The sequence below is a fragment of the Poecile atricapillus genome, chromosome 14 (assembly GCF_030490865.1).
Source record: "Poecile atricapillus isolate bPoeAtr1 chromosome 14, bPoeAtr1.hap1, whole genome shotgun sequence".
NCBI classification, from domain to species: Eukaryota; Metazoa; Chordata; class Aves; order Passeriformes; family Paridae; genus Poecile; species Poecile atricapillus.
The window spans coordinates 7,040,482-7,052,512 of record NC_081262.1 but is presented as its reverse complement, the minus strand read 5'-3'; the positions used below and the strand labels follow the sequence as shown (position 1 = coordinate 7,052,512).

Sequence of the window (12,031 nt, the reverse complement as noted above, 5' to 3'; positions counted from 1 at the left end):
TTCTATTCAGAAATAATGATTATTCAAAGTTGTCTTTGGCTTTATCAGCAGTTACAATATCTCAGCAGTTTGAGGAACAAACTCTGAAATAGTTTAAAAATATATGAAGTAAATAGGTAATCTTCAGGTCAGAAAATTCAGTGTATGGAAAGTTTGAGAGATATGTTATCACATTATGATCTGTGGATTCAATATTCAAGTCAGGGTAAATCTGAAGATACAAAGATGAGATTTACCTGACCTCTTCCAAAAACAGAACTGCCATAATAAACTTCTGTATACTGTCTGGTTTCACTGAATTTATGGATACTTTGGGTCACTGGGATAATGCCAAGTATAGAATATTAATTAACTTTTCATTTAGGCAGGAAGAGCTGCCACATTGTCCAGTGTTCTCTTTGTGTTGACTCATGTATCAAAAATAATCAGACATATTCAAAAAAGACAACATTTATAAAATGTATTAAAAAGCTTTCAAGATTTCTGAAACATTCTGTGCTTTTGCTGCCTGATACACTTGATTTTACAGCTAGGTGATTAAAGTTACTATAAGGAATTAAGTTTCAGGGGTATAATGTATTTGTGGTTAAGTGCAAAAGTGGTGATTTTTTATAGTTTTTCTTTCTTTTACAGGATCTTGGAGTACCAATGAAAATTGATGGCTCAGGCTACCTTTTGATGGATAAAATGAACCTAGATTCACAGACGCTGATCACTGTTGATGAAAATAAATTCCGAGGACTCCTTATACTAAAAGTCACTGATGTGAGTACCCTGCAGGCTGTTGGAATGTGTAAACAAAGTACAGAGTAATGTGCCCTAACCTATGTTATTTGGAACAAATAGTCAAACTTTAGTAATGAATGCCAGAATAGAAATGAAATAATAAAATCTTTGAAAATCTGGCACCTTCAATGATCAATAACTGATGTATAGGATAATAGGATATAGGCTCTGGCACTTCCTGAATAATTTCCTTGTTATGCTCTTTATGTGTACATTTTTGTTGCTTGTATTGGATGTTCCTTACATCACTGTGGTTTACCCAGCAAAGAAATAGGCAGTGATTAATTGAAACTGCTGTTTGTTTATTCAGTGAGACAGCAACACAAGGAAGGATGTGAATCTCTTGTTTTTCTGTTGACAATTACAAGTTTGGATTCTCTTGTCATCAGAGCAGGAGAGCAGAGAACATGCACAAGGATCTGTTTCCTCCTGGTGTTTCACTTTTCTGCCATAACTGGTAATTCCTGCATGTTTCTGTGCCACAGAGAAACAACATAGCTAGTGGGAGTTTAATTCATATTAAATGTAGGACAGACAGATTTCTGGTTTGAGCTCTATTGCATCGATCTTTGGGTTCTACATGTGCTTTGCTCTCTATGCTGTGAAATATTAACAGGAAAGGCAAGAGCTGGATGCTGTGCTAACCCATAATATCCAAGAAGCTGCTGACATTGGCATTCCCATGAGGATGTTACTTGATGTGATATCAGAAAAAAACAGTGACTTCTATAAAGGATTTATTAATTTCTGTGTGAACAACAAACAAGTAAGTGTCTCCTCCAAACCAGTAGTATGTGAGATAGAGGTTGAAGTAATCTAATTGATTTGGTAAATAGTGTTTCTGAAAACAGTCCAAATGCAATACTTCACAGTGGCTTAGTGGGTTAGTTCTAAAGGCCCTAATTAAATGAAGGTAGTATCTTTCAGCCACTCCTGTGCAATTGCTCCTTGAAACAAATTTAGCATCAGCAATGATCCATGACTCACATTGTAAATGATATAAAACCTTCCTTATCAAAAATCTTCACTTGGTGCACCATGTCCCCTTTTATAGTACAAAGTTGTGACTTCTAAAAAAATTAGATAATTCTTCACCATAAAGTTTTAATAGCTTTCACAATTTTATTCTGACATGTAAATTAGTCCATATCAGAGATGTGCCACAGTTAACTTTTGTCATATTTACTTGAACTGAGCAGATTACAGAAGAACTGAACTTTGTCCAGAAGTTGGATGTTGTGTCTCTTAACTACAAGCTTACTCATAACATAGAGACATTGAAGACTTTGCAAATAAAAGACAAGATTGAGTTGCAGGTAGGTTATCAACCTGGAGCCAGGCCACAAGGGGAACAGCAGCTGGGGAAGAGATGGCACGTTTGCTGTTTTGGTGAAGGGGAGTCCAGGTGCTCCCTTTGCTCTTGAGGGGAGTCCAGAAGCTCAGTTTGTTCTCATGGGAGAAGAGCTTAGATCTGGACTTTGCACAGGCCTGGGGTTGGAGATTGGCTTCCAGTGTGGAGTGAGAGGAAAGCACTGCATTTATGTGTCTGACAGAGCTGCAGTGTCTCCTGGACACACAGAGCAGAGGGGAGCATTGCTGGGATTTCACTGGATCCTTTCCAAATGTTTTTTTCCTTCCAAACTCTGACTACCTGGCACATTTTTTTTTATCTGAGAAACACAAGGCTTATTGACCATGTAACTGAATAGCATTAAAACATGGTCATATTTGAGAATACATGTTAAACGGTTGAAGTTTTAAATAACAGGGACATTTGTAACTATGTTGTGTTATAAAATGATACAATGATGCATCTTTGAGACATCTTTGAGATGATACTGTCTCAACCAAAGAAAGAACTCTGACCAGCAGGAGCTTTGACTTTTACAGTTCTGTCTTTTCACAATTTACTTTTGTTGCACACAGGCTATCTTGAATGTCAAAGTCACTAGAAGCTTTAGTTTGAAAGTGCTCTATGGTGCTCACCTAATAGTTCTTGAAGGACAAATCCAGGAGTTTGAAACAAGTACCAACATAACAGGGAATTTCCATCACTCTTTGCCATGGCTGCTACAAGCCAGAGTCCCATCATCTTTACAGGTAGCTTTGGGGTTTTGTTGTTTTCTGGGTTTTTGGTTTGTTTGTTTGTTTTTAATTATAATTATTGTTCTGTATAACAATGTAATTCAAGCTCATTACTTGAATGAAAACTCCATTTTGTAAGGTACAGGATGGAAGCTGAGATTTTCTGATATTTAAGAACTGTGGATGCCTAAAATTTGAACTACTGAAATAGAAAGTTTCTCCTTAACTGCTATCTGAATGAGATTCTTCCATTCTGATCAGTGTTAGTTGAGTGGGTACTGTTGATACTGTAGCTCTACAGGAGAGCTTGAGCACATTGCACCAGGGACTGGAGTTGCTCCTATGCTCTTTAATGGGAATTTTATACTGGAATAAGTATTTCTTTGGGTGCTGTTTTCAGGGGAAGTATTTAAGTACCTACTACCTGGCAAGTATTGTCAGTAGGTGTAGACTAAATATCCTTTATAAGAAGGGAGTTGCATTTGTGGGATAAAAAAGAACCTAATGAGAATATGACGTGGATCAGTGAGGCTGGCATGGCTTGATATTCATTCAGTTGAATGAGCTTCATACTTGAAAGTCAAAGATGATTAATGAAAGGCCAAGAGACTATTTGTTAATGGATAGATTTTGACATGAGTATAGACTAGAAAGAACTTTCATTTTCTCCTCTCTTAAAATTAAATAGTATTTAAATATTGTTTTGAGAACTTATACCGTATCATTTTTTAGATAGATGTGGTTTTTCAAGGGCGAAACACTACTCAAGAGAGATATGTGCACATTGCAGCTGGAGAAACATCAGTCACATACATAATTAACTCCTATTATGTTGGCCACCAAGTGGATCTCTTCTGCCAGAGTGTGCACAGCAGTGAGGTACTCCAGGCATCTGGCTATCCTAAGGCAATTGACTTGATTTTCAGTTTCCAGAAATCAGGTGGGTACCTGCCATTCCTGGCAGGATTTTTTATTCTACAGTAGTTCTTTGAGGATGTTTCAGCTGTTCCTTCAACAGCTACAAACTGACTAAGATTTGTTGGTGGTACCTAGAAAGAGACTTTATCTTGTTTGTAAGTAAAATTGTCCTTCTGAAACTACATCTGTGATTAGCTGATGAAGCCAGCCTACCCTCAAATCTTGCCCTGGCATAAATTCTATCTGCATATCTCTTTACACTGTGATCAGGTACCTTAAGTGCCCCCAGGGGAATATATTCGTGTTGAAGAATACTCAACAACTGCAATTCCTGCACCAAAGGGCAGGAATTACTGAAGTTAGCAGGCATTGAATCAATACTAATGTGAGTGGCATCGTCTCCTTTCACCCATTCAGAAAAAAACAGCAGGATGAGAGGTTGCTCTCAGGACAGTCACAGTCACCATGTGATTTCCACCACAAAACCCACATTTTTGTGGGTTTTGTCTTATCATAAGATAAATAAAGAATTGGGGGGGATTCACATCTCTTATTTTTATCTTTTAGCAGTCTTGTATTTTCCTTTTCAAAAATGAAAAGCTGGTAGGAAAGTGGGGAATGGTCTTCAGATCATGTTCTTTGGGCATTGTTGAGCTGCTGTAGCTGGAACCAAAGGAGTCGCTGGAGGTCAGAAGAGCTCAGAGCTCTTCCCTGGAAGAGGCTGCTGCAGGCCAGGGATGCAGTTTGCTGTATGGATTAGTCAGCTCTAGCTGCACAAACACATTCCTGACAGGAACTAACTTGTCACTTGACACTGGATGTGGATACACAAGCTCTGTTACCACAAGACTTCGTAAGGACAAAGTTCAAGGACATCCAGAAAAACTCTGCCCTCCTCCAACCACAGGCCAGAGTTCTTGTAATCCTGAATGATGACTTTGTCTTGATGAATATATTAACCTAAAAGCTGTCTGGATTGATTTTATGCAGGCAGTACTGAAATTTCTCAAAAATTAGCTGCTCAAATTGGCACTGTTTTGTCCCTTCTATATAGAAAACAAAGCCAAGACTGTCTGTGAAATCCAATATGATGAGAAAGATGTAACTGTGACTGTGGATGTTGACACAGACTTTGAACTCTTTGGTATATTTGTGTTCATGGCAGAGGTGAAGCATTCAATATCACTTCTCCATCACCTCGGACTTCCCTTCTTTCTTAAGGTAATGCACCACAGAACTTTTGCTGTTTTTTGATGAAAGCTGTCACTTGAGCTACATTTGCATTAGTCCAGAGCACTTCCAGTGGCCTCAGTGAAATTAATCCAGGTTTATATACAAGTGCAGCTGAGAGCTGACTTGGCCCAGTTTATCTGAATCCTCTTTAACTTACGTACAGAGCTAGTGGTCTGTTTCCAAGGAATGTGGTCAGGTACCTGAAATCCCCAGTTTCAGGGTTAATCATTTCAGGAAGGCACGTACTTACTGTCATTTTGCAGCTGATAGGGCTCACAAAAGTAGAAAGAGCTTTTGGTAGAAAACAGCTGTCCTTCATTCCTAGAGAACTCCTTAGCTTGGTTAAACCAATTCTAGCACAAATACCTAAAGTGCTTCAGTGTTGAATAAACAGAAGTAGATTTATATTCCAAACTACTTGATAGGATCAACAAAGGCTGTACCTGTTTATCCCTTGGGAGAAAGAAGCATTAGTTGAAATGTCCCCTTCCCTTTTGAAGGGTAGTACACAGAAAAACACTCCCAAGCGATCCACCACCTTCTCTTCAAATAACAGGACATGTAGCTAGTATGCAAGAGTAAAGGTCCACTCTCCTGAACATAAACATTAGATCAATATTAAACCTGCATATTAAGTATTGGTGTTTCAAGGGAATATTGCCAAACTTTTATTGAAAGGTATATTTTCACTGCTTCTTCCCCATTAATGTCTTTTGTCCTCTAAATGTTTGAATGGAAAAAAAAAAGGAGATGGCAATTCTTGAGGTGCTTTATACATGTATAAGGTATGAGTACAACCAGGGGACTTCAGAAATTACTGTCCCCACAGACTTTGGCAAATACCATTGTTGATATTGAAGTGAGGGAAATGGCCCTCATCTTTCCCAGAGAGATTCTTTAGCATTTTCAGGATAAGGAGGTAGATGATGCAGCAGCTGTGGAAGGACGAAAATGAAGAAAATGCCCTAGAGTAAAAAATTTGTGGAGCCTCATCTGTTTCTTAAAACAAAACAAAACAAAATACACCAAAAAAACCCTAAAATAAAACATAAAACAGAAAAACAAGCAAAAAAAATCAAAAAATAAAAGAGCACACGATTTCTTTCTAGTATATGAAAATGAGAGTATGGGAGACAATAAAAAGAACCAGTAGCTTTGGACTTAAACTAGATAAGGCTACATTGAAAGTAACACTAATATTTGTCAATAATGGAAATGAGTAGCTATGGAAACATACACAAAAAAAGGAAGACCTCTCTTGAGGCTCTTGGTTTACATGTAGGAAGCATCCAGAAGGCCTGTCTGGAAGATAAGCTTCAGTCAAGATGGTGGTTTTGAATGAGTCAAGAGATTGTGCTCAGTTGAAGCGAAACGATGGGTACAAGTTATGCATGTGATCTGTTTATTTTCCTCCTCCACAGATGACAATTCAAGAAGTCATGACTGAAAATGAAACTGAAGGTGCTCTGAGGCTGACCTGTGAACAAAACAAAAACTTCTCCTTTTCCATCAGTAGAAAAAAAGACCAGCAAGGGTAAAAGGGTCATTCTGAGCACTATAAAAAATGTCACTAGGCCACTGTGAGTCCATGGAAAACAGTTACTGTATTAATCACCAAATCAGTGGTGAAATGGATAACAAAACTTGGATAAAGTGAGTAGTCACCAAATGCTCTGTAAACCTCAGGGAGTTTCTGAAGGGCTGCAGACAGATTCCCCCCGTCACAGCTTGGGACCTGTCTCTCCGCCTGCCCACACAGAAACCAAGTAGCAGACAGTGAAAGAGTCCATGAAACTCTAGGCCTGAACCAGACAAGTACTGCAAAGTTAACTTAACTTGACATTAACTTTAAATCTTATTAAATTGTTTTGGCACAGTTGAAACTTGTAAAATTATGGCAACTTGGTTTTCTAAGCTGGTATCAGTATGGCTGTATCTGCACAAAATTGTAGGCTTTTAAGGGTGTTTAGAGGTATGATATTTTCAGCCTTGGGGTATTTCAGATATCTCTTAAGTTTCTAGCAAGAGACCCTTGCACTGAAAAGTCCTGTAAGTTCTGTTAAAATCTCTAATAATTGTAAATTCTAAGTTTATAAACCATGACAGTGCTTGAGAAGTCAGATTCCTAATACCTTTCTCATTTTTAAAAAGCTGATGCATTTGCTATGGCAAAGTGATTTCTGGTCCTGTGGGCTACATTCTGTCCCTGGGATACATACACAGATTTTTTACTGAGCTCAGAAGTGGTCATTTTGTGTGACTGCATCAAAAACTGGGAGCTGGGTAAGTGTTCAGAAGCAGGTACTGCCATTTTAACTCTGAAAGCTGGGGCAGACTTGGAGCTAACTCAGATGAACTTGTGCTGCCAGCAAGAGTTTCTGAAATATTGTTGAACGAGAATACATTTCTTCCCTTTAGTGAAGAGTTGAGTATAAAAGCACTCCAGAATCATCCCTTCTTTCTACAATACTTCCCCTGTGCAGCAGAGCTGTCTTCTAAGGTAACTATCTGCAAATAATCCATTGCAAACATCACTGCAAAGTAGACTTGTCTAATGTGTTAGGAGTCAAGCTGCTTTAATTCTAGTACTAGTATCTCTAACATTTTTGTTATTGTTGAGGATGGTCCTGTTTTTAAAGATGTTAACAATCCCAGTCTTTTCTTTTTTCCCTTTTTTTTTCTTTTTTTCTTTTTTTAATTAATGGGTACTTAAAAAGGTTAATTATGATATGAGTGAAGCAAAAGGCAAACTCTACCTCAGGATGGAAAAAAGGGATTTCAATGTTTCAGCAAAGCTAACTTTGATGGGAAGCAGCTTCACTAATGCCATTGAAGTGGCACAGACCATGGCCCAGGTTGGTACCATGCACTGATGGCAGAGGCAGGCTGTGGTGGGAGGGCACTCAGGGGTGGCTGCCAAGCAGTGAAGGCCAAACGCAGCTCCTGCTGTGGGAGGGGTTTCACCCTTCATTTCTCCAGTAGCACGAGCAAACATTTGACTGTGGATTACTCTGAGCTTATATTTGTTTGCTCCTGTAGATGGAGCACTCACATAGGATTTATAGTAAATAAGAAAAATAACATGTTACAAACGGAACCAGTTTTTATAATGTAGGTACCACACATTTTTTTCTCTAAATATAAAAAGATGTCACAAATACCTATTGTTGTTTGTGCTATCTGCTGAATTTATTCTGTGGGACTCTTTATGTTGTAAGGATTATTCTGTGAGATAAAAGAAAATCAAACTAGAATAATCAAAGACTGTTGTAAAGGGAATACTCAATTGTTTATGTATATTCCATTATTTGCAAAGATGACTTTCTGTAGAAATGAAGACAATTAGAAATGAATAGTTGTTTGTATGAGAGCAGTGGGCTTAGAGCATCATTATGCTAGACCTTTAAAAACACTTTCCTACAGAAAGGACTTTGGGGTAACAAAATTATACTTAGGTTTTACCTTCTCAGAGAACTTGGGGTTTAATGTTTGCCCTCTTTTATTTTTAGTTAAAAATTCTTCCAAGGCAGCTTGTGTTTATGACAATTTACCAAAAAGGCAACAGAACTCATCAGCTAAGGCACATTGCCCTGTGGGATGGCAAAGAGATAAAGCTAACAGGCACTTACACTGGACTCTTCCCAAAGCTGCCTGGAGGTCATGGCATGCAGGGTAGGTTTCTCAAGTCTTTTACAAGTGTTCAAAGCAGACTATAAAATAAAATAAAATAAGCTACATAAATCTGATTACAAAATGCTTGTTCAAAATGCATGTCCAAAGCATTTCAATACTGTTTCAAATTTAGGGCTTCTAAGGTCTTATGTGCTTTAAATTCATTATCGGTCTGGCTGTTAGAAGTCCACTTCAGAATACTCTTTCTGCTTTGTGGATATGGAACCAGAAACTTAAGTACTGGGTGCTGAAGGGAGCACTGGTCACACTGGCTGCTACCTTGAGGTGTTAAACCCTTATGTTGAGGCTTTATGATCTGAAAATAGAGAAGATAACTGCACTTACCTGTTTGAGTGTTCCTCAACCTGTTGAGCTTAACTGCTGTTGTGTTAAGCTGTTCCTCTTCCCGTGTAAGGCTATCTCAGTTTCACACAGGTTCCTTCCCTGGCTGTTTTTGCTGCAGTTGCTCTGGGTGTAGCTGTCAATATTTTGGTTATTGCAGGTGATTACTGTTCTGCCGGTACATAGAGAGAGGGTTCCTGTTTTCACTTACATTTCCTCATGTGGAGCAGACATCAGCACAGTGAAGTCCTTGTGGCTGCTGGGTAGGGGTGTGTGTGTGAGAAGAGACCATGTTTCCCTGGGAACCAAGGGATGTCCTGCTGCCTGTGGGAAAATGTCCTGGGAACGGTCATGATTCCTGGTGGGAAATCTTTCTTGTTTGTTTTCTTTGTAGTGGAGCTTCTCCATCCTCTCTCCATCCCTTTTCCACAACATGTCTGGGTCAACTTATATATGAAACATTCAGCACGCAGTCACCGAGATGATCTTACTGTAGTTTGGAATGAGAAGGACAAGGTACAGTAGCCCAGAGCAAATAAATATCAGGAGAATAACAGGAATATAAAGAAGAGGCCTTTTTTTAATTAAAAAAGACACTTAGCAAGCCAGGGAACTTGACTATAAGCAAACTATCCCCCTTCTTGGATGTATAAAAAGTTCTGACTGTGAAAGATGAGCAGCTAATATTCTTGTAGGAAGTATTTTCAGGCCATAATATTTTTTTGTTTCAGTAATCCCACAATTTACTGCTTAACCAAAGGTAATGAAATGCATAAGCTTCAAAGCACTGGGTAAAGGCCTCTGAGAGTAGGTGGGAAGAACAGCACAAATGTCATGAAGCACTTTATGGACAAGGAAATAAAAAAAAAAGTGAGCGAGTGTGAGCATTAGCTGAGATTGAAAAGGATGAACTCGTTGCATGGGTCTAATCCTGGATTTACCCACACAGAAGTGGTCACATACCTTGCTTAGCATTCAGCCAAAGCCATGGCTCTTTTGTATTTTATTCTTTTGCTCTCCTTATTAGCAAGACTGATAGATGTGGAACTGTTGAATCCAATCTCTGTTTTGATAAAGTAAGTCAGGTCTATTTTTTAAAAACATCAAGAGTGGAAAAGACAGAACTAGGAGAACATAGGGTAGATTGATTTCCTGATGTGGTGAAGTGGGGACACTTTTCTGACTTGCTGCTAACTGTGCTATCCTTACATCTACATCCGAAATGCAGCACCTTGGATAAGTGTTACATTATTTTCTGAATAATGGAACGATAGAAGACGATGTATAAAATATGCTACCACACATAAACATAAATGTGGCTGCAAAGAGCACGGAATTATTTTATTTCTTTAAAAAGTGTTAAAATTACAACATTAATTTTAGCAGTTGTATAGAATGTGTTTTTTACTTCTGCTTAAATTACCACAACTATCTAAATGCTACCACAATCTAAATTACCACAAAAATATTTTGCGGTAAACAGAATTTAGTTTCTGATAAAGCAAACGCTTTTTCTTGTGCTTTAACTTTGAAAGCTGTGTCTAATAACTGTGGCAGTGCAGCCCGCAGTGCCTAAAGATAAGACCAAAATTAAGCCTCTACAAACTTAAGCATTGTTCATGATTTCATGAAAATACAGAGAGTAGTTCTGCTTTGAGCTGTGCTATACAGGGAATTCAAGCAGCAAAAATTGTCCTAATTTGAACATTAATTTGCCTCACTTCTTCAGAAAGGACTTTATTGTGCACATAATTCACCTGAGGACAAGGTACAGGGAAATCTTGCGGGGTGCATGTTTGAGGTCAGTATGTGAGAGGTGTTTTATTTCACAAGCTCCTTTTCCATCTGTTGATATGGATCAGGTATCAGTGTCATCTTCTCTGAAGTTTGGAAGACACCGGACAAGCTACAGAGCCACTGTTGCCCACCCATTTAATTACACTCTGAAGCAACTGGAGGTGCATTCCCTGTCAGAAAAAAGGGGCAGAAAGTACAACCAGCAGGTGAGATCATGAGACTGGGCTGCAAAACATGAGCTGTAATGCTGCATTTACTGTGAGTGTGCCTTTCCTCCCTGAGAACCACAGAACCAGAAATCATCCTGAAAAATGTAAAGAGCACTGAGTGCTCTTATCCCCTGGTGTCCAAATCACCAGCACTGTTTCCTGGCCATCAGCCTTGTACTTTTAGCATTGACCCATTTTGGATGGGAGGAACCTAGAAATGCCCAGGAACCAGCCAAACAAAGAAAATGAGGCAAATTTTGTCCATAAAGCAATGAACAAACTCCTAGTCTGCACACACAAGAAAAACAAACAAAAAAATCCCCCACAGTAAAACCAAACCAGAAACCCTTTGATACCCCTGTGAAGAAAATGTAAATTTTTTGATTGTATAGGAAATTGCAACACAAATGTGAAAATGTGCAAGGCTAGACACATTTTGAACTACCATTGTGAAGTGCACTTGCAAAGCATATATAGGGGAAAAGAGGAGGAGGAGGAACTCCACAAATCGTCTTTTAAGATCAACTACAATATAATTTCTCTTTGACAATGCATTGTATTGGTCAGGACAGTGCAGCTGCTGAGGCTGAAGACTTTCAGCAATAAGCTGGCAGCTGTGCAGTGTTTGTTCATCTGAAGCCCTTTGGTGCTCAGGGGAGTTTGCACAATACTCCTCAGTATGGTTCCAGAATTGTGTTCAGAGGATAAATTCTCTTGTGGGGTCATTATTGCAGTAATGCCAGTAATTGCTTTGCATGACAGACCCCAGGCAGCTTCCAGAGAGGGTAACAAAAACTTTCCATGGCCTTGGTTGTGGAAGTGCAGCTTCCCTGTGTTTGTGTCAGGCCCTGGAGCTTCCAGACCACAGAGTTCCATGGAGTTTGAACATGGATCTGTGGCAGCTTTCACTGTAAATCTGTTTTCCTCCACTGGATGGGAATCATTCTGCTGGTTCTAGTCTTGCTGTAGGACAAATCCTTCTCTGCTTT

At 38.9% G+C, this 12,031-nt stretch overlaps 1 protein-coding gene across 1 annotated transcript in view; it reads left to right on the top strand.

The window, feature by feature from the left end:
* The window catches only part of LOC131584626 (uncharacterized), a 76,026-nt gene that overhangs the window by 47,685 nt on the left and 16,310 nt on the right, over nucleotides 1-12,031 (top strand). The window contains exons 44-55 of the mRNA XM_058849959.1: nucleotides 634-765; nucleotides 1,403-1,552; nucleotides 1,986-2,102; nucleotides 2,713-2,886; nucleotides 3,604-3,811; nucleotides 4,844-5,010; nucleotides 6,444-6,556; nucleotides 7,441-7,522; nucleotides 7,740-7,877; nucleotides 8,532-8,694; nucleotides 9,431-9,552; nucleotides 10,899-11,039. Of these exons, the coding sequence (XP_058705942.1) occupies nucleotides 634-765; nucleotides 1,403-1,552; nucleotides 1,986-2,102; nucleotides 2,713-2,886; nucleotides 3,604-3,811; nucleotides 4,844-5,010; nucleotides 6,444-6,556; nucleotides 7,441-7,522; nucleotides 7,740-7,877; nucleotides 8,532-8,694; nucleotides 9,431-9,552; nucleotides 10,899-11,039 (1,707 nt within the window). The remainder of the gene's footprint in view (nucleotides 1-633; nucleotides 766-1,402; nucleotides 1,553-1,985; nucleotides 2,103-2,712; nucleotides 2,887-3,603; nucleotides 3,812-4,843; nucleotides 5,011-6,443; nucleotides 6,557-7,440; nucleotides 7,523-7,739; nucleotides 7,878-8,531; nucleotides 8,695-9,430; nucleotides 9,553-10,898; nucleotides 11,040-12,031) is intronic.